This window comes from Spea bombifrons, chromosome 1 (genome assembly GCF_027358695.1).
Source record: "Spea bombifrons isolate aSpeBom1 chromosome 1, aSpeBom1.2.pri, whole genome shotgun sequence".
In the NCBI taxonomy this organism is placed as follows: Eukaryota; Metazoa; Chordata; class Amphibia; order Anura; family Pelobatidae; genus Spea; species Spea bombifrons.
Genome location: NC_071087.1, coordinates 145,190,187 through 145,212,513, shown reverse-complemented (window position 1 = coordinate 145,212,513; position 22,327 = coordinate 145,190,187). Strand labels below are relative to the sequence as shown.

At 41.0% G+C, this 22,327-nt stretch overlaps 1 protein-coding gene across 2 annotated transcripts; it reads right to left on the bottom strand.

Moving 5' to 3' along the window:
• Window positions 1-9,659: 9,659 nt before the first annotated feature.
• JMY (junction mediating and regulatory protein, p53 cofactor) lies at window positions 9,660-22,095 on the bottom strand. 2 transcript variants are annotated; one of them, XM_053447989.1, is made up of 10 exons: window positions 21,013-22,095; window positions 17,229-17,402; window positions 15,672-15,822; window positions 14,497-14,666; window positions 13,718-13,883; window positions 12,752-12,939; window positions 12,573-12,659; window positions 12,172-12,255; window positions 10,794-11,343; window positions 9,660-10,039 (listed from the first exon to the last, which is right to left on the bottom strand). In XM_053447989.1, the coding sequence occupies exons 1-10, from the start codon at window positions 21,676-21,678 to the stop codon at window positions 9,732-9,734; spliced, it is 2,544 nt and encodes an 847-aa protein (XP_053303964.1). In that variant the 5' UTR covers window positions 21,679-22,095; the 3' UTR covers window positions 9,660-9,731. The 2 variants fall into 2 exon arrangements, with proteins under 2 accessions (XP_053303964.1, XP_053303965.1); XM_053447990.1 differs by having other exon boundaries at window positions 12,172-12,252.
• Window positions 22,096-22,327: the final 232 nt, after the last annotated feature.

The following is a 22,327-nucleotide window of genomic DNA, read 5'->3' as shown; positions in this document are numbered from 1 at the left end:
CTCTTACATTATCTATGCCCCATAGAACTAGCATTAATAATCAGCGTGAGTCCCAAAAAAAGTAACGGACTTAACAAAGACAATTATTACTTATACCACAGCCCCCACCTCGACACGGATGCGAATATTAAGTATCGGCCGGGGCTAGGCACTTGCTTGGTACTCCAACTGTGGTGGACTACAACTCCCATGACGCTCTGGTTCCTCTACTGAGTGGTGGGCAGAGATTCTGTAACCGGGCAGCCTGCATTTTCCTTAAGATATACAAATTAAAGTAGTGGATATATATAATATATGTTCAGCAAGACAAATTCAATCATAATGTCTATATTGTTTTGGGGGGATATTAGGGGATCATTAGGCTCATCTGTGATGTAATAGCCGTGATGGAAAACTTTAGTCCACTGCAGCGGAAGTGCTAGACGTGTCTGTCCCTGGTGCCAGTGTGGTTGGGAACCAAACGTCTTCTATAAACTGCATATATATTGAGAATTCTATGTAAATCCATAATTACCTATACAGCGGGTCTAATACCTTGTGGTGCAAACGGGGCCTTTTACTTCCCTCTGCTTCTCCAAAGGTGTTAACAGTTCTTTTAAACGGATGTCACATATTTAAAAAAAAAAAGGCTTCTTACTCTGTCTTAGTGTGAATTTATTTATTAGAAGAAAATTCTTCTTCTGAAAACAGCCATAGCAATAACTGATTTATCAGTCATCTTTAATAGGTACACTGAAGTCTGAGAAGCAACAAATAGATGGAGACAGCTATTGTGTTCCGCTGGTAGAACATTTTTCTCAGTGTCCAACAATTACTCGTCCTCCCTAACGGTGCGTAACGCAACTCAAACCTCTGTAGAAGACAGTTCATCTTTAAAGAACGAGGCTTTCAATGTCTATGAAATCAGCCTCCCTTGTGTGTTTCTTCCTAATGGGATGGTTGAGCCACGATAGCCTCAGTGGCTGTGACCCAATACTCAGCACAGAGGATACGTAAGGAAGGGACCCTTCAGAAGGTAAGTAGAGGGGTGGACAGCTGGTGGTCCTGCCATGGATCAGCACCACATACCCTTATTACCTAACAGATAAAGGTAACTCTCACTTTCAACCATTAAGAAATAATATTCCTTTTTTTTAAAAAATTACATGATATAACTGGGCAAGATTTCTTCTGAACGTTCTATACACAAGGTTGGAAGGTTTACAACAAACCACTCGCCTGCAAAAATCCAGTATACGATGCTATACAATGTGTTCACTTTCCCTGGTTATCCTAAGATCGTTGGTCCATATGGGTCATTGAACCCCGACTGTATATGGCCATACATGGAGATACAAATGGATTTGTCCCATGCAGCCATTTACAAGCAGGTCGCAATAATCAGGGTGACGGACTTGAGGCTGGACATAAAGCTTTAAATCAGAAGCCAAGCAGTGTCACGCAATCAGGACACGCACTCATTGATTTTATTGGAACACTTTACTGCCGTAGACTGACAGCTTAAGCAGCCAATCCGTGGCAAGAAATGTCTGATCATGGAAAAAAAAACAATACTGTGCACCATGGCCGAACATTCTGCATCAGATAAGTGCCCCCCCCCTGGAAACACTGAGGGTTAGTAGTTTTATATGTATTCTTTTATAGTAGGAGTGTCAGTGACATTAGACTGTCCCTTTAAAGATAAAAGTCAACTGCAAGATGATCTGTGTGACCAAACACATCTACTGCATCGAAAAATACCCGGGAGGGAATAAAGGAATATTTAAACCGTTCAAATTTAAAAGGAATATTATGCACATGACGACTGGAGTGTCCCTTTAAACATGTTGGTGTCATATGCACTGCAAGGGGGTTGCTTGTAATTTCGTTTAAAAAAATAAATAAATAATAAAAAAAAAAATAAGAAACCCAAAAAGGTTTTAGAACCTATGTCGCCATCTGAAACGTAGAATTATTTCTTAAGTATGACACAAATTCTGACATTGGTGCTTTAATAGTCTAATTACAAATGATAATTAATAGGCACACAAAAACTACAATACTTCTGGTAAATAACAGACCGAAAATTGAGTTTGGTTCAAATAAATAACCTTTATTAAAGAAAACAGATGAACAAGATGAATAATCTTAAGCACCAAAACTGTGAGTATACGGTTACATAGCTGTAATAAGGAAAAAACGTGATTGCAGGACAGGGTATATACACTCATGAGAATAAAAAATGATATACAAACCAATAGAATAATTGGAACTGATATTAGTTAAAGAAAACGAGGCAGAAAGGCAAAATATTTTTTTTTTCATAGTATTGCTATATATAAATGCTTGCTATTAAAAAATTATACTCTTGTCGCTCCATAAATACTTTAGATTAACTGAGCATTGTATGGTATTGTAAATTAATGTCTCATTTACAATACAATGTGCATTTTATGTGTTCAGTTATTAATCTTATAAAGATGAGCACGACGTGCTAGTGTTTCAGGTACATATATTTCGGATATTGCACAAAGCTAGTAAATGATCGGCCTCTCTCCCCAGCCTTCCTTATAGATTAAGACAAGTGCCTTAAGCCGCGGCGGGGTCATAAGGCAGGTCACAGTTAAATCCACCCATATAAAAGCAGTGCATGGAAAAAGAACATTAATAATTCAGGGATTGTCTTGACATCAGCACATCATGCCTTTATACCCAATGCTCCAATTGGGCCATATAATGAAAAAGGACGCAGATTTCACCCCTGGAAATAACGATTTTTGGGAAAGTTAGTCCAAGTTCAGTTTAAATGTCATCACGGTGGGTGACAAATCAGTCCGCATGTACAACACCCAGGAAAAGGGTGAAAATGAGCATTTTCGCAATTAAAAGAATCCAAGTCTACTATAATTAACTACTCTACATATACAGTATGTATAATATGCTTTCTAATTTAAAGCAATGAGATTAAAGTACAGAGAACCGGATGGGTCGTAGCGGGATCTGGTCAAACAAAACGGCTAATGCCAAAACTCAGCTGCCAGATCCTATGACACGGTTCTCATGGTCGTATCTAATGGCTTCTTGAGCCAAATATAGGGTCACAAATGTTAAAGACAAAAGAGGAGCATTCTTCTAAGGCAGGATAAGATGGGAGCGCTCATATAGGGAAACCAGAAAGCTAGTCCGGGGCTATGACGATTGACAAAGTGAATATTCACAATCAGAAGATAATCAGAGAAGCTACATTGTAGGTAAAATGTTCAAGGTGTGATCAGGAAACAGCTACAAGATACGGTGTGATCTGATTAGGAATGGCGTGTATTCATGCTCTGTACACTGCCACCGAGGCAGCCAGTTTTACAGAAATAGTCCAATGCCTACTACTTCACAAAAGCTTTGAAAGCACCACGGCAGACAATGTCTATCTGTGTCCCAATGGGACCACTTCCTACGTACGATTCCGCATTATCCAACACATGCAAGCATAAAAGCAATTGCTCTATCCCCTTGCTAACCAACTATTGACCATACATTAGAGAGAATCACAACCAAGGGGTTAATGCATTCATAACAGTAACAAGGCGTTTGTGGGGATCGTTGTCGCTACGCATTACGAAGGGACAACACCAGCAAGTTCTTGTTGCAAAGATGGCGGAGCTGGAGCATTGCACGGCTGCAGGCAAATGATCTTCCTTGCACTAATCACCCAAATTCTCCTTTTATATTACATACAGAGATGCAATGTAACGATGTAAAGCCATATAAATCATGCTGAGGGATAAAGGAGATCCTATGGATTATTCATACTGAGATCATAACTCCCGTTAAGAATGTACAGTCCAATAGCGATCGGGAACATCTAGTGCAAACAAGACGATTATAAATGCTACTGTATATTGATGAACAGAAAGTGTTGGAGCGAACAGAAACATTAGACATGGATACAGTGCACGGCCCCTCAGATTAGGAACTATTTACCATTTTAAACCTAGAAACGCACACAGCTGCACAAATACCCCACGATTCCATTCAAATATATTATCCTATGTCTTTCCTTCAAATATGAACTAGGCTCACGGCATAAAGAACCGTTACTTATTTGCTTACCAAATAGCGTACGTTCTATCCTGTACAACACATTTCAAATACAACTCATCAAAAAAAATGTGATAATAGCTAACTTGGGGGCCGCTATTAACCCCTACTCCATTAATACGGGGCACTTTCCTATCCCTTCACATTCAGACACAATTAGATTTGTTACATGGGGCATAGTAATTTATGTCCTCGAATTCAAATCATTAGGTATGGACATAATCCCAAATGTTCCAATAATTCTTTAGCATATGGTATATCCTTGTTATTTCAGCGTATTCATAGAGCGCTAGCAGATTTGGTAGCGCTATATTATGGTATTACCAAGAACATATTACAACAGTTACATAACTAACCGGTTTACCAAGACTTTAATACGTTACAACAAATGGAGAGTGCTTAACGTCGTATTCTGAAAGAATTTAACAAGCAATTACGGCTTTGATTCTAAACAGTTACTTACGATTGGGAAACAGGTCATGCCAAAAAACAGATCTGGGCACCTAAGTCTCTACATTAGAAGAATCTAAATATATATCTCAATGAACTTTTTATGTATAGGTTTAATTAAAATAAAGGTTTACTTACTAAGAGGGTGGAAGATAAGTGGAACAGCCTCCCATCAGGGGTGGAAGAGGATACTACAGTAAGGAAGCTTAAACATGTATGGGATCGGCATAAAGCTATCCTGAACCTGACACAAGACCAAAGACTGATTAAGTTCATGGTCTTTAAATCAGGAAAAATGAGCAGACTAGACAGTCAAATGTCTCCTAGAGACATTTAGTGCTTTAGACAAGTTGGGCTCATTTTTCCGCCCCAGAATCAAGTAGAGGAAATACCAAAACTGTTCTACAAAGGATCTTTTTTTCTGTGGTCCATCCAAGGGTTATCTGAGCTTTATAGCGGTCATGTATAAAGTTACTGCAAGCGCCTGATGAGATGGCCAAAGCCTAAAACAGTAAATAGGGAGTTTACAGCCGGGATTGCATGTTTTTCGTTCAGAGCCCCTGGTTTCGGGCACCCAACCACTTTATACAGAACCGTTATTAAACACATCAAGAGGACATTTAGATATCTCCAACATCCAGCCTTTGGATCCTAACAATGAGAGGATCTCACATTGGCTTTAAAAGAAGTAACATAATAAAGTAGGCAGCATCCGAACGAGACATTTCCAGAGTGGCAAAAGGCCTCGTTTACCTAGGAAATTACAAACACTCAATTAACTGTTTTTCCTTACATAAAACTTTTTACGTTATATTTAGTGATTGCAGATTAGTAAAAATGAATAAACTGTTACGCAAACACTGAAATTAGCCACAATAAAACTAATCAACTGGAAAATTAATTTCCCAGGAAAAAGCCCAGCTTACCGGCCAAATGAGAACCGGTTACCTTCTAACACGGGATTTACAGGCAGTTTCCATTTAATGACTACTTGAAATGCATAAAAAGGAACTGTAAATGAAAAGATGAAAAAACGCAGATAGTATATTCAGGCTCCGCGTGCTGGTAAATGTTGCAGGAAATCTAAGTAATACATGCTTTGAATTAATAACAAGGCTTTGATGTTCTAGTAAGAAATGATGGCGGTGATCTGAAGGTTGGAACGCAGGCATTCAGAAGACTGTTCGGCCAAAAACAGATGGATCTTAATGCTTGTTACTATTGTTGAGTTGGAGGTGGGTATTCACGAAGAGTGCCACCTTTCCACGCAGTGTGTATCTGTCCTAGAACAAGACATGCACTAGTATACACTTGCTTCAATACCAATGAAAAATGCTAATTTGCTATGACAGTACATATTAACGTTACAGTTACCAACATGATGTAAAAACACCTCTGCTGGCATAACCTTCTGCAAAAAGGTAGAGAGTCCCTGGTCCATAGCACCTGGGAGCCTGCACTCCACAGTTAAAGCAGGTTTAACACTGGAGTGCATACACACATACTACAAATTGCACATGTGAAAGAATGAACAATCTACCATTAGCTTAATCTCTGAAATGCATACCGCATCTATAAAAAGTGATTCTGGGCCAATGTTTGAAATTTGGCCCTATTTCTATGACATAAACCTAACGTGTGGAGTCATCATCGGTTAAGTGCTTGATAATACAAGGAATTGTGCGCAGACAACAGTGAAGAACGCATTCACTAGGCCCTTCTAGTTTATGAGCAGTGACTAGTGAACAGCGCGGGTTCCTCCTAACACGGGGAAAGGAATTATTTTAATTAGCAGGGGGTCTAAAAGGCAGGCATCAGTTGCTTGACCTACGCTGATAAGGGCAAACAGATGAAAAAAAGCACTCTCTGCTGATACTGAAGGTAATCAGGGACAAGTAATTGACGTGAAATAAGAAAAATCTCTGATAAATAAAATGCTTGATGTAGTAGTCTGTGTTTTACATAAATGTTGTTCACGCAGAAGTATAGTTGAGAATTTATGGATAGACTACTTTTGCATCCAGCCAATATATATGCACTTGAATTAATTTGATGGCTATGTCCCTTTAAATAATTCCCCTCTTGGAAAGGCATGGAGAGATTTAGCAGAAACCCCTCCCCGTTCATGAATTTGCCACGGCTCCGCCCTCCACCCGCTCCTTGGCCTGTAGGAAACGAGTTCGGCAGACCATATCTCCTGCTCATTCTTGCACTTGTGCGCTAGACGCGCCATCAGCCAGCTCCAGTGCTTGTTTGGGCAAACACTCCAGTGGGTATAAAGGGCAAAACGCAATCCCACTGCTTCCAACGTGAGCGCTTTCCCGTCAGCGAGAACCGGCATGTAAGCCAGACAGCAGGACAGCTTTTCTACTAAAGACTACTTTTATCTCAAGATTGTAGGCAGGGCTCTCCACCTAATGCATGGGATTGTCTTAGTCTGTCGATTCTAGTCTTGTCATACCGCTTGAATATATGTATTGTAAGAAGCATTGTGTAAATAAAAGATTAATAAATAATAATTTGCCCCTCACAGATAAAGAATGCATATTAGTGTACCAATTACATTAATATGCATTCTTCATTGCCAAGGCTGCATGAGACATTAAACTACCCTTGTAAGGAGCTACTCTGGTGTTATACAAAGTACTTTTAGGTCTCTTCATGAAGTCTTTCCTAATGCAGACTGGCAATTATTACACAACATACGGCAGGGTATCTTTAAAAAGGCACATCAAACTCCAAACTGCATTCTTTACAGAAAACATGTGCAAAATATTTATATTAGCTATTTAAAATGCAAAATAAATATAAGCTGGAAACATGCTAGTTATTTCCAGCACACAAACGCATATAATTCATTCAATATAAATATGTTCCCATTAGATACGTCTAGTCCGAAAACATTTCAAGTCCGCACAAACTGCTAGGTGCATGAGTGACATTATTTGCCGTTAGGAGAGGGGAAGAGGTCCATTTTACCGTTTGCCTCGGAACTCATCAATAAAATCATTTTAGAACAAACTTTCACAATAAAATAAAACGTCTAGCAACTACTGGGTTAATTCTTAAGGGGTTTAAAGTCAGTGCGTTGCAGCGTGAGTGTAGCAGCTTCCAACGGTGCCGGGTTATATAGGTTGTAGCTTGTGTTATGCGTTTACATAAAGAAGAAATTGCATAGGATAAGTAATAATCAGAAACATGACAATTCAAGACATCATAAAATGATATGCGATTAATGGTTAGCAAAAATGTAATAGCTTAAAGGCCCCCCCCCCAAAAAAAAACACACACTTAATGACTTTTTTCGCTCTAAGAGACAAATGCTAATCATAAAGCTACGGCTGATATGCAAGAGTTAACTCTAACTGCACTGGTTTGGGCTATTTTAAAAAAGGACAAACCATTTTGATTTGGGCAGTTCTTGAACCGTAAAAGCTTGACTATTAAAGAAAAGGTATTTAATTAATCATTTTGCAAAAGGCACACGTGCCCGGTCTCGGCACATGGGTGTTGGTGAACCATGACAGCTGCCATTGCTGATGGATGCAATAACGTTTTGCATTTAATCCACTGAAATAGATCTCTGGTAGTGCCAAAGTTACCAAACAAAACTGATAAAGAATACACGTCGTTACGCTGTATATTCCATTCCTTGTAGGAGGAAGCGGGAGAAGTAATCACTTGGTTCAGTATTATCGGATGGCTGTAACGCTCCTGGCCACGTTGTAGGGCCAGATGTAGATGCAGAGCTGAGCAACTCTCTCCAAACTCATTCACGAGAACCCAAAAAGAACAGAAACATGGTAGATGGCAACATGGTATGAATTAAAGTCAAGTATGCCAAATAAGTCATATGATAAGCATCAGAAGAAACATGATACTGATATTTGGAAAGGTAATAACTGCTGGGAGAGGTGACCGGACCCTTCCGGCTGCTTTGGACAGTTACAGTAGGGATCTTCTGCTGAAAACCAGCTCCTGTTAGTTGAGAATTCACGCGCACACCAAAGGGACCAAGTAGCTCATTAATCTTATTAATATCAGCAAAAGGGGAAAGAAACGTCCACATCGTTCCATCAGCCACCTAATCCAGACTGAAAAACCACACATATCACATAATGAAAAAGAAAGAAATTAAAATACGAACCTTCAAAAAGTATGAATGAATATTAATTTTGCTTTTTCTTCCTTTAGAAAATCTGCAAGGAAAGTCATGAATATTTGCCTATAATAATTAAAATATTTTTTTAAAATAGAAATAAAAAAAAATTATTAAAAAAAATTATAAAAATGGCAAGTTATATTCTAATTAAGCAGCAAGTTATCAAGGGCTGTCAGCAAATGCAAGCAATTACACCTAATCAAAAAGTATGGGAAACAATGGAAAAGCCATACAGATAGCAGAGCAGTCCTCCCAGCTGATTTAGCAATATTTCATTCAGTAGTTAGGACTACACTTTTTTTTGGTGCCAATCAATGGCCACATCAGTAAATAAGAAGTGTTTTACTGCAATCTCACTGCATTTCCCTTGAATCCTCAATTTGTAGTAAACGGATTTCGATCCACGTGTGTCAATACAGTGTTAGATACTGCTGTGTAATAGAACCATCGACGATCAGAGTCACTGAGGTTTTTCTTCAAGCTGTTTGGATTCAGTGCATCCTGTAGTGATAACGGTCCTTCGTAAAGTCCAAATTCAAAATAAACTTAGAACTCGCTATAGCGTTTGTCTGAAAAGACACAACTGGCCAAGCATATTAAATTACGTGTATATAAAAAGTGCTCTGGAAGTAGGGAGGGAAAAAACTAAAACTTTGGAAAATCCATCCTACGTAGGCAGCCGTTACTGGAATCTGTTGCTTTCCTCAATTGGTGAATTCATTTCTGCTTAAAGTTTAAAAAAAAGATATTCTGTGATGGAGCTGGAGAACTTCATTGTCAGTTATACAGAAGAAACCCCTCGGTTCCTCTGTGATTCCCTCCCAGTGGTTGAATCGACGCACATGATATACAGCGGGTGTTAAACACACAAAACTCTACGGCTCAGAAGCCTAACATTGGAGAGCAAATAAAAGCCATTTGGCCGATCTAGTCTTTTTCCTACTGCCAGACGACCTTAAACCTTCCTTGGCCTCGTCTTGCATTCAGTATTATACATGTTGCCTCATTATATTAAGCTCTACCAGTTTTAGGGAAACATTACCAGCTAATTCTCCCAGTCTGTGAAAGGCAGACTCTCGTCTTCATCTTCAGACTCTGGTGACGCTTCCTTAATTCGACGGAGGGCTTCATGAATGCTGCGGGTCAACGGATCGGCATCCGACAAAAGCGTGAAAGATTCTCGTAACGCCTCCTTCTGCACCTTTTTCAGCTTAACCCCCTTTCTTATTTGTGCCAAAATATTATTGCCGTCATCTTCATCTGGAAATGGGGCTAAAGTTCTCTGCTCCACCTTTTTCAAGTGAAAACTGCCACGTTTCAGGGAAGCGAGTACTTCATCCATTGGTGAACTTACTGGAAAGGCAAGCAAACAGAGCAAAAACATATTAAACCAGAGGTAGTGTATTACATTTTAAGAGGTCTACTAACCTTTAGCCAAATGCTCTCAAAGCCTATGTTTCTATGCATGTGGACTACCTACACAAGTGTGTTTTTACATCTGCATAACGTCAATTCTTTTTTTATTTCTTTAAGGAATTGACAAATGAAATCTTTTGGATCATTGTCGCTGTAAGTGCCTCATTATTGGCGTCCAGAGAAGGCTTTAAATTGCTTGAGGGTCCCACTGATTCGGCTCCTTGGTAAGCGATATAGCCATGGAAAACTAGACAGCACTCTTGGGATGCTTCGAAGTAGTGGCGGGCTAAACAATATATGTTCATATAGTGTGACGGAATCACCATTATTTAAGCCTTAGAAAGGTGTTTTTTTGAATGTGTCCCTAGCTATGCGCTCAATTTTTGCTTTGTTTTCGGCAAAAAGGTTCCACTAAAAATAAACTGTAATTTTAATCCAGACAGATTACCCAACGATAAAGCTTTGCCATAAACAGAGCTTCATCTGATGTTTTTCTTGCAGCCAACAAGTAAAAGGTGTATGTTGCGTAAACAATAAGCAATTATTACAGACAGGAAGACATGGATATGTCAAAAATCCTCAATTTATTTAAAGGGAACGATTACGAAACACGTTTTTAAGTAGTCAATGCAATGTAGTATGTTTACCTGTAAACTATGAAAACAAATGATAAAACAGGCAGTTACTGTACCTTTCCGTCTCTGTATGCCCTCCAAAGCTCCTGTTTTTTTCAGTTTTTTTCTGGCACTGAGAAGCTGGCTGCTGTCAAATGATAACGGGACACTTGCGGATTTTATGTCTGTAGATTCATCGGCCTCTTTTTTTACGTGAATGACTCTAATCTCTAATGGTTCCATTTCCTCCTTTGGAGGTGGTAGCGGTGGAGGAGGTGGTGGCAGTGCTGGAGCAGCCGTGGGAAGTGAATGAAGTTGCACAGTGTTTATTTCAAGTTCAAGTTTTTCCTGGGTGAGGATAGGGAGAGAAGTCATCTGTGGCAGTCCAGAGGTAATGAGATCAGGAGGTAATGAATTATCTTCAAGTTTTCCTAGGCTCTCAAGATTCTTGTCCTTCAGAGGCTGGAGCACTTCTTGTCCTCCCACATCAGATATCCCCTGTGTCTGAATACCGACGGAGAGGGATTGCGGCTCATCAACGCTGGGGGTTACGTGTGCAGTGGCTTTTCTTCGGCTATGAGCCAAACGGAGCCTCGTTGATTTAAGAATCACTTGCCCAGGATAACGCTAGACAAGAAATAACGATCAGAAAAATCTTGACTGGCTTCAATAAAGATATTTAAATGTTTAAAAAAGCAGATATAATAAACAGAGTAATGATTTATGTGGTCGGTGGGATAGCATTTCATTTTGAGACTACAGTTCACAGACATCCGTTATTAAGACCTAGTAGTACCTGTAGGCCTGATAGTGCCGTCTTTAAACAAACTACTTTCCAGATCCTATTATTTAAGTGACCTGGGCAGGTTCTATACTTCAGTCCATAATAATCCGTCCATTAATTACAAGAATGACTTAGTAATACAATGTGTAGGCATAGTGTCTGTTATTTATAAAATAAAGCTGGGCTGTGTTTATGCTGTTAATAATATATAGTAGTATTATGGACACATCGCGTTCGCAGTTTTGGTATTTATTTTAATGAGAAATTGCCTTTTACATTACACTTGCATTTTATAGCCCAAATTTACCCTGGGATATTAAAAAAACATCTTAATTACTAGATCATCATTGATCTCCTGTATGATCACTGATCTCCTGTATGATCACTGATCCCCTGTATGATCACTGGCTTAACAGAATTATTGCTGTTTACATAACACCAGCCTCACACACAAAAAGGGGGGGGGGGGAGTTTTATTTTTTCCACAATATGATTTTACAAATGGTGTCCCCAGACTATTTTAAAGCAACCTACTGAACTATTTCACTGTATGCTGTAAAAATGCATTTTCAAGAGTTTATTTTTAAATACATTCCTTTTTTTTATTAATTCAATAACCCATTCCACATCATTTCCTATACATGAGATTTTCCAGACATTGCTTCATTTACCTGTTTAAACGTGCGCAGTCTGTCCAGCGTTTTTTGCCGTTCTTCACTAACCCATATGCTTTTTTGTTCCTCTTCATCTTGCTGCTTGAAATGAAAATCCATTTATCAATAAATCAATTCAATGCTAAAATACAAACATACTACAACCATCCACAAATATCACATTTGGCAGGCAACCCGTATAACTGTTTTAAGCTAAGAAAGAAAAAAAAAAAAAAAAGAATAATTCAGAATATTGAAGGATAATTTATCCCTTCCACGGTCTTTAAAACTCTGATACCACATTACAGTTGTCTGACATACGTAATGAAACTTTTTGTATAGTAGATCCCTTCATGGGGTTTTCATTTCTATTGAATAAGAAAACACAGACATATTCCTAACGTCTGAGGCGTACTCACTAGCTGCGCAGCGTGATGTTCTTGGTATTTCTCATCACTATGAAGACGCTGCTGAATCTTTTCATTGTGTTTTGCAATGCAAATTTCCTGCAAGGGCAGAATATATACAAAGACGATTCAAAAAACGAGTTACATGCATTCCCAATAAGTACAGAAAATCACTAGGGGCCACACTATACCTTCTTATTTCTGAGGTAGGCTTTCTTTGCTGAAATGCGGCCGCGCTTTGCTTCCAGCTGGCGCACTTTCAGTTGACGTTTCTGCAGTTCCTCTCTCTGTAAATGAAGAGAGGCTGCCATGTTTTCAGTCGATAGCATTGCCTCCATACTTTCGTACGTGTCGTAATACACCACTTCATCTGTCCTCTCTGGGAAAACAACAAACAAAAACATCTTCAAACCCGACGGGGACTGAAACTGTCGAAACGTAAAATCACTTATTCCTCCTGTTGGCTGCGACCTTTAGTTTGGGTTAAATATATCAGCGCTACGGAATTTTGATGGCGCTATATAAAACAAGAAATAATAATAAGAATAATATAATATTGGACTTCAAACTGCAGCGAGTCTGCATTGTGTTGAGTCAAGTTACATATAACAGAACGGGCCACGAATACAGAATGCCTTAGGTTCTTCTTTTGTTAAGCTTATGAGAATCATGAAAGACAAGCTAAAGCTTGATTAAAAGGCCAGGATTTATTCACCACTAAAAATTACCTTTCATAATAGGAATAAAAAAAAAAAAAAAACACAGAAAAAAAGCTGTTTGACCGTAATTACTAGCAATTAAGAATTGAAATGGTTGTCCACTGCTGTGGTTTATGGAAGTGCCAAGCAAAGACACTGGGCTCGCTAAAGCAATATATCAAGAGCAAACTGCGGAAATCCTCTCCTGCAAGAACACTTGAACCAACATAAAGCATGGATAATGGGATTTATGAATACGGACTGATTTATCTATGCATTATACAGGGCCAGTAGAGCTCTTCTTTCATAATGCATAATGCTATTACAGAGCTAAAATGTTCACCTCTCCAGCAAAGCCTCAGTTTAGTGAATATATCCCACAGCTGGTAAAATAAAGACGTTAGAAGGAGCCGAGCACACCTTGTGGATAAATGGGGCTATACATAACATAGACTCCACCTGATATTTGTCTTTTGATGCTTTCAAGCTGAGCCGTGAGCAGCAGCTCTTCACACTTTAGAATCTCGAATTGCACTTCATAGAGCTGGAGCTGATGAGCGTAATAGTCGGCTTCTAACTGGTCCAGCACAGGTATAGCCTCCGGGCCACCTTGTAAACCCTGCATCTGAATGACAAACACATGATTAGCTGAGAAGACTTCTGACCGCACTACCAAACACGGCAACGACCGGACTTATAATCTGTTTATCCCACCAGAAGGAACAAAATACACCCGCTTCACAATTCAGATAAACAAGGAACCGTGACAGAGCTACGCAGCTGTGACAATATGCAGGTCTGCAAAGCAATGCCAGCAATCCGCTGCCCAAATACAATTTAACTGCTTACATCTTAGCATCATAAAAGAGTCATATAACCCACTAACACCGCACACGCAGATTACAGAGAATACTACCCAACTTCATCCGGAGAGGCCTTAAAGTATAACTGTATGAAACCACGTTTGCTTACCGCGTATAATTCCAGTCTCAACATCACAATCGCATGATCTAAGTATAATGAACTCATGCTACAGCAGTCATGCTTACCTCTTAAAAGATATAACCAAAAAAGTTTGTCCCTTTCTGTAAAGGGTTTGACCTTTTAACAGCACTAGAAATTACATTTATAATGCTGTATATAGTTTAAGCAACTTTTATTTTGTTTTTAAACATCCAAGTTTGATGCACTCTGTTCGGGGGGCCATTGGGGTACACGCTTGGTGCTCTAATGGTTACCTCCTCTTTCAGTGTATGTTTCTTCTGCTCCAGACAGATTTCTTTTGCACGCATCAGCTGTAAGGTTTCTTTCGAGACGCCGTACTGAAGCTTCTCCATCCGCTCCACGGCAGCAGCCCAAGCCGTCCTCCCAAACTTCTTCTGGTCCGCTCGCATCCGATCCAACACCGCTACAACAAAAACAAAAGGATTTAACTACGGTTATGCTAAACAATTACAGTAACCATTTTGCTTTCACAATAAAATGAGAATGCAGATTATCCTGCAGTTTTTCTTTAAATAATTAAATCTAAATAAATGGATTAAATGATTATTATTTTTACACTGTTTTTCAGTTAACCCTCATCCCCATATATTCGCCTCAAATCCTAATATCAGGCTATACTGCTTTATCTTAGTAAAAACACAGGGGTTTTAGGGAAAGATTTCTGAATATCACTTATTCTGGCTCGACAAAGAGAAAAACAGCAAATGTTACTTTACAACATTTTAGATTTTGCTATTTTTGAATATTTTTGCTCTCCGTGCACGACAGCCGCGGTCTCCGTTTACTTTAACATTTACTTTAACAATAAAAGGCAAAGCACTTCGGCACATTATGTTCCATTGTTTTGACAAATATTTAAACCCATGTAGGTTTGTTCTAAACCAGACACAGAGTTAGGCATTTATATTATGCCATTCTACACTGCTTATTTAAAGGGACAGTATAACACCCCATACAGGCCCACCAAGGAAGAACGTACTTAATAGTTTAAAGTTTCCCCAAAACATGCACAACCTATGCATTAGCTCAGGGGATATTGGTGAACATAAATTGGTGTTTTTTTTCCTGCAGTAGAACACATACTGTGCAAGAAATTCAAAGCAACATTACAATGTATGTCTAATAAACGCACCAAAAAATTAGTTCCCAAAAACTTTGGCAGACATCAGTGATGAAATGGCTGCATAAAAAGTGTCAAAACTACCCCATTTAGAAATCTTGGGTAGTCTACGGCTGTTAAACAAATGCTTTAATAGATATTTCTGGAAATGGAGGGACGATAAACCTTCCCAAATGATTTATGGGCCCAGCAAACCAATTTCTGAATATTGCACATTTGAAAACTGAAAAGTTTTTAAAGCATGCAATGGGGGTTGTTTAAAAAAAAAAAAAAAAACTTTATTTTTACCTTTTTGTGCCTTAGCAGTGATTTCAAAGTATTTGACGGTCAGGTCTTGAATAGAAAGAACGGCCGCGTGAGCTTTCTTCTGCCAATCTGCATCTTCTTTTTTAAGACTCTCGATGCGTCTGGGACCCAGATAGTCATTTTCTATGGAAATCTGGCAAAAAAAAAAAAAAAACCAACAACAAAAGACAATAATATATTAATGGCATATATGCTCAAAAGGAGACATTTTCCTCACCAGCACAATTTAAAATTACTGATAAAGATATTTGTCTCTTTTTTTTAACAGCTTATCACCAGACAGTAAGCAATCCACTAGCCACGTAACCACAGATAACGGAAGATCTGCAGGTCAGGTCTAAGCTTGGCTTTCACGGGTAGTGGGGTTCGGCGTTAACACATGTGTATGTGTACACACACACACACACACACACAAATACATTTTGCCAGGACATTCAAAACATGCCAAAATCCATACATGTTTCCTTAAACATTTCACAGATAAAACATATATTTAAAGATGCATTATTTGGTACAAACGGTTACTCGTGCGCAAGTCATCCATAATGATAATGCGACAGAAAAGAGTATTCTACGCTATTTGTCTGGAGCATGCAAAACAGATGACATGGCTCTCTGATATATCAGGCAAGATAAGATGCCAAAGGGCAGCAAAACCACAAAATCAACAGCAGTGCAAGGGTTAACCATGGACGTTAGCAGCTGTGTTTACGAAGAAAAACTTAATTTGCAAATGTAGGCTGCCTATAACCTTAGCGGTTTTGCATATGAATATGCTTTGTCTTAGTCTCAGACTACCCAACCTTGATAATGACAGATGTATTATTTTTTCATACAGTATTAGACAAAGCGGGACACTTCTAGGAAATGGTATATGGTGCCGACATAGCAGTGAAGACGGGTGCTATATGAGATATATATATATATATATATGTTTTAACCCTTGAGATGAGACATTGCATTTGGTCCCGTCAGTATGGGCATCTCTAGCTTTCTAGGTTGCCGACAGGTTCATTGTACACAGATTGCCGTTTAAAAGGTTACTACAGTTAATGAAACCTTTTCTTTTCAATATGCTTTACGTTAGAAACGTTAGAATACAGGAGGCCATAATCTAAAACTAGAGGGTCATCAGCGAACATCTCTATAAACGGCTTTCCCGCGGTACCTTCCCAAGGCCATCCTCGTCATTCTGTTAATGGGGGGGGGATGTATAGAGATAGAGGGGTTGACAAATTTGTAGCTAGGAGCCACACGTACCGGTTCTAACACATACACGTACTAACATACACTTTTGGTAGCTCTACCTTTGTTGGCTCAGGACAGCGTTTCTGCTGCCTGCTCCCTCGCGCTCCGGGAAATAAAGTTATCACCCCGCGCACGGTCAGTGCACTAATCACACGGCTAATACGACGGGATGATTTCCAATCAAAACCAATTGTTACCATACCTGTATTTATAAACAGTGCCAAGATGTTTCTGCAGATTTAAATACCAACTAAACGTTTCCATTGTTTGTCTGTATGGGGCGAGCCGTACCTTGATCCGCTGCCGCCTCAGTGTTGCCAGCTCCCTCATGTCTCGGAACGGCTGCAGTAGGTACTGGTACATTTCTGTCGTTGCCTCCACGAGACCTCCGTAGGCTTCGTCTTCCATCTGATAGAGCGCAAGCAGCTCCATCATGCTCTCCGTGTTCTTGTGCTTTTCAACCAGCTGCAGAAAAAAACCAAACACACAAATGGTCATCCATCCCATTATACGATGTAATACCACTTGAATTTATGTTTTGTAGGAAGCGCTGCGTAAATTGTTGGCGCTTTCTAAAGATTATTTTTAATAATAAGAGTAATAAATAAAAAACATCCTCTCATCCTGTATACAAACATGACATGCTCTTACTGTATTTTGGTGAATATCAGAAAGCCAGAATCCTAGAACTGAGGACCTAGAACTGAGGACTGCATATGTATATATATATATATGCTTCTGATCTGCCGGGAAGTGCTTGGTTTATATCGTACATTTGGTTTTGTGTAACTGAAGTGTTTGCAGATAGCGCTGAGATCACAGGGCGGCGTTCAGGGACTGTCTGGATTTGGAGTATTTTCCTGTTTTTGTGTGATTTTTAGTTCTTTTTCATGCGATGTGGTGAGGCGGATCAGTGCGTGATTACATATGACGGAACAAATAAACACCGCAAGAGGATTTTTACAATGTTTTGCACAAAATATTTTCTAATTAAGGAATAGCCCAATAATCTATATATATTTTATATAATGACTACTAAAATGTAAAATTTGCAACCACACTACACTAACTCGTTCACCGTTACATGCCTGTCACAGAAGCCGCTGTCTTACACTGAACAAAATAAAAAAAACTCTTAAAAAATAGTGTGTGTGTATATATATATAAAATATATATAAATAAAATGCAGCAGGTGACAGTATAGGGATCTAACCTGCCCGCTGCTACGAGGGAGCCACAAGGATCTGATAACAAACGGAAACGCTGGGGTTGAGCCCCTGACACGTTTTGCTTGTCTGTTTTACTGTTTTTTATCACCTTTCTCCTTACTTTGCGCATGCTGCCTCTGTCCAACTAACTGCAACCGTCTTAAAGGACGCTCCAAAGAACACCAACGACATAATGTTCAGGTACATGACATGAAACGATAGCACATACGTGTTGAGGATAATAGGCGGAACGTGCTCCTGACTTCTTGCTATTTCCATCCCGAGCCGTACAGACGGTTATTAGACTTTGTACCAAGAGCGCGTTCACACGCCGCGAGGACATTACTGAATGCAAGAACAGTTTGGAACAAACAGCTAAATATTCTACGGCCGCACAAAGATCTTTTTACACCAGCAAAGAGCACAAAGAGGTCGTATTGAATATTAAGTGGCGTCCGTGCCAAGCTTGGGACAGAAGACATTAACAGGCCCCGCGAGTGCACGGAGTTCAGTAATCACTCACAGCTCCGTGTCAAGCGGCAGGGAAATCATGGACAACGTCCAAACACTTTAACGGCTCCAGAGAAATAACCCGCTGCTATGACATAACTCCAAACTTCACTGCGTATAAACACCAGCCTGAAGCCATAAGGGGACAGCCAAAGCCACGGCGTCCGGGATACCCCCAAACACGGCCATCCCGAAATAAAAAGAATAAAAACCTATATCAACATCCGGGAGGACGACAACAGCCCCGTTAGTTATGGGAGGATTATATACGCTCAGTACTATTACATAGCGCATCGTACATAAAAGAATAGAGGGTTACAGAAGATCACGTGCTACGTGTTTACGGCCGGAGGTCGGTATATAGGCGATCCCAACGTGTACCTCGTATCAGGTTCCAGCATAGAATATGTGGTACGCTACCGATCTGAAATACAGGCTTTATACAATGTATCACGATAATACAGGGAAGCGGCGGCATTTAAAGGCTACACAATAACGGAGAACTGCTTTCTGCAGCAAACATGGCAACACAATCCTAGCCATAGAAGTGTCAATTACTACACACCAGCGTTCAAACGTTTGGGGTCACTTCGCTGTTTTCAAGGAAAACAATGACATATTGAGCCATTACAAAAAAAAAAAAAAAAAGCTTTTCTAAGATCAATTAGCCTTAAACTTGGATTAGCCAACACCACGTGCTGTTGGAACACAGGAGTGATGGGAGTGATTAAGGGCCGTTGGAACAAAGGAGTGATGGGAGTGATTAAGGGCCATTGGAACATGGGAGTGATAAAGGTTCCCTGTGTACCTATGATGATATTCCATTAAAAATCAGCCGTTTCCAGCTACAATAGTAATTTATAATTTTAGCATCGTCTGCTGTGTTTCTGATCCACTTCTGGTTATTTCAATGGACAAAATTTGCTTTTCCATCAAAAACAAGGAAATTTCGAAGTCACCCCAAACATCTGAACAGTAGTGTATGTTAAGTCAAGGATGTTTACTAGTATAGATATCTAAACATCTGATTCACACATTCGCTGATCATCAGACCCTGACCTAATAAACACCCAAAACAGGACCATGTGAACCAGCAACTCCAGGAGCAGAACGGGTGGCCCAGAGGCTTCAGCGGGCAAAACAGTCCGAGTACACGGGATGCGACTTTAGTATTGTTAAATTCTAATCAGATTCTTTAGGATCACAGTCCTTCAACACTAAAGCTGGCTGCCAATATGCTTATTAAAAAGTCCTGTTTTCTGACACGTTAAAGAAAGCTCATTCCTGATATATTTATTATACGTAAGAACACGGGTACAACTTTCAATTGAAATATAAGCATCCTTAAAGCGTTTACAACAGGTGCTAAGAGCCAATGAACAATAAGCTCGAACACTCCAGTGGTTGCTATGGTGACAACAAAAATAGTTCTTTGTGCATAACCCCAAACATTCACTAAAGTGTAATAATATCGCTGAGAACTTGTTCGCTGCAGTTCACATGACGGGCTCAGAAATCACTCCAGAATATGAGATTTCCCATTGGTGCACATTCTGTCCAATCACAGAGCTGCATTTTCATCATCATTGGGTAAAAGGCATGGGCAGGGGCATAACATACAATACACAGGAGAGACTGTACTTTAGCCATACAGAAGGGCGCCTCTACGGCTGCCAGGAACATGGATAACATAGCATCTCACACGTAACAAGTGTGAGCTTTTAAACTTAGCAGCCATGCCAGGGGATCATGATGGCATCAATGTATGACCTGCCCTACCTTAATCAGCCCTTGATCATGTATTCAGGATAACAATATGCTTTTCCCATTCCTGTTTACATTCTCCCACTGTGTTATTTGCAACCTCTGCTGGGAGGCTCTTCCAGTTCGATACCACCCTCTGAATAAAGTTTATCACATCTAAGCCTTTGACCTTCTAGTTTTAGATTTTGTCCTCTTCTTGACAATAAATAATCCCAAAACGAGTTCTGTAACGGCCAACAACGGGTTATTTTCACTAAAGTGAGAAGTAAGGCTTGAACTCCCTCACTTCACTGTTCATGATGAAGTTTCTCCAGGAAGAAGGGCCGGGTTGGCCCTGCACAATGTATAGTTAAAGACAATGAGACTTAGAATAAGTGTCACATTACTCAGGCCAAGCAGAAGCTCTCTTGGTTGGATCTGCAGCATGTATAGTGATGTCAAGGGGCTGGAAAAACCTGTCACCTCTCCATTTAGTGAATAGACCCCAAGGAACTGATGGAGAGACATCTGAGGTCTCCAAACTTCACGTTTTGGGTTTTGTTTTTTGTTTTTTTTTTACATTAAAACGAGCCCCCCAATCTGTGGCTACTCACCTCCTGCAGCCTCCTCCGGGCCCTCTGCAGCACTTCCTCGTAGCCCTTGTGCCGCAGCTCGCTCAGGCTCTCGTAATACTCCTCGGGGTCGTCGCTCTCGGCGAAGAGGACCTGTGAGAGGATTTTCCAGCCGCAGGTGTCCAGGGCATGGCCGAGGTAGCGCTGGAGGTGGCAGCACAGCTCCTCCACCTCCTCCTCACCCATCTCCGGGGCCCCGAACAGCACAGACCACATACCGGAGGGCTCCTCGGGGAAAGCCGGCAGGCAGGGCTCCAGTTCGCAGTTTACGGAGCACAGCTGCTGGTGCACGGCCCGCAGGTCCTGGAAAGAGAAGAGGCCGGCCCAGCTACAGTCCTCCTCCTGCTGCTGCTCCTCCCGGGACGGCTCGCCAGGGGCTTTAGCCGGGCTAGCAGCCTGCGGTTTGTCCCGCTTACTTGGGCTGGAGTCCGGGCTGCCCCGGGGGTGCCTGGCCGGGCTCTGGGATGCTCCTCTGTCCCCGGTCCGCTGGCGCTGGGCTGTCCGGTTGTGGCAGGTGATGGCAAACTTACCCTCCACCTCATTCCACGCCACGATAAACACGAACTTCTGCCTCCCCTTCTCCTCGAACACATTAGGCCTCACGGCCACCCAGTCCGACTCCAGCGTGTCCTCCAGGGTATAAGACATGACTCCGGGTTCCTGTCAGCGCTCCGGGTGCTCGAAGGACCTCTCACCGCTTCTCTTGAAGCGAACGCAGCATCGGCCTCCGTGGCCTGTGGTGTGTGCTCGCGGCGGAGGGATCCCTGGGCCCTGACGTGGGCTCGGCGTTCCGCTGCTCTGGCCGGATCTCTCACGATTGCCCCTATTGTTGTTATTGTCATCAACGGCCTCGCTCTGATGTCACGTGACGCGCTTTGTTGATAGTCACCGGGCACCTTCCCTCCTCCCCCTTGGCCGTCACAGGTCTGCTTTTCGGCGACATGGCGGCGATGCTTTGCCGCCTCGCCACTTCCAAGTCTGGACTCTCCTCGCCTGACGCAGTTTTAGCGCCGGGCGCCCCCTTATTCACTATGAGAATAGAGGCAAAGACAGCAACGCTGTCAGGCGGCGGTGACGTCACTGCCTGGAGCTTGAGAGAGAAACGTAAACATGCGCACGTGTCGAGTACGCGCGCACGCGCAACTGGAGTGCGCGCACCTTACAGGCCACCGTATTTTGGACAATACTTTCCTTGTTTGTGAAGCAACTGCGAGGACTGTGAAGCTGCAGCCGTGTCTGGACACCATTAACCCTTGCCTGCTGTCCATGCTGTCTAGGGTTGCCACAACCAGTATTG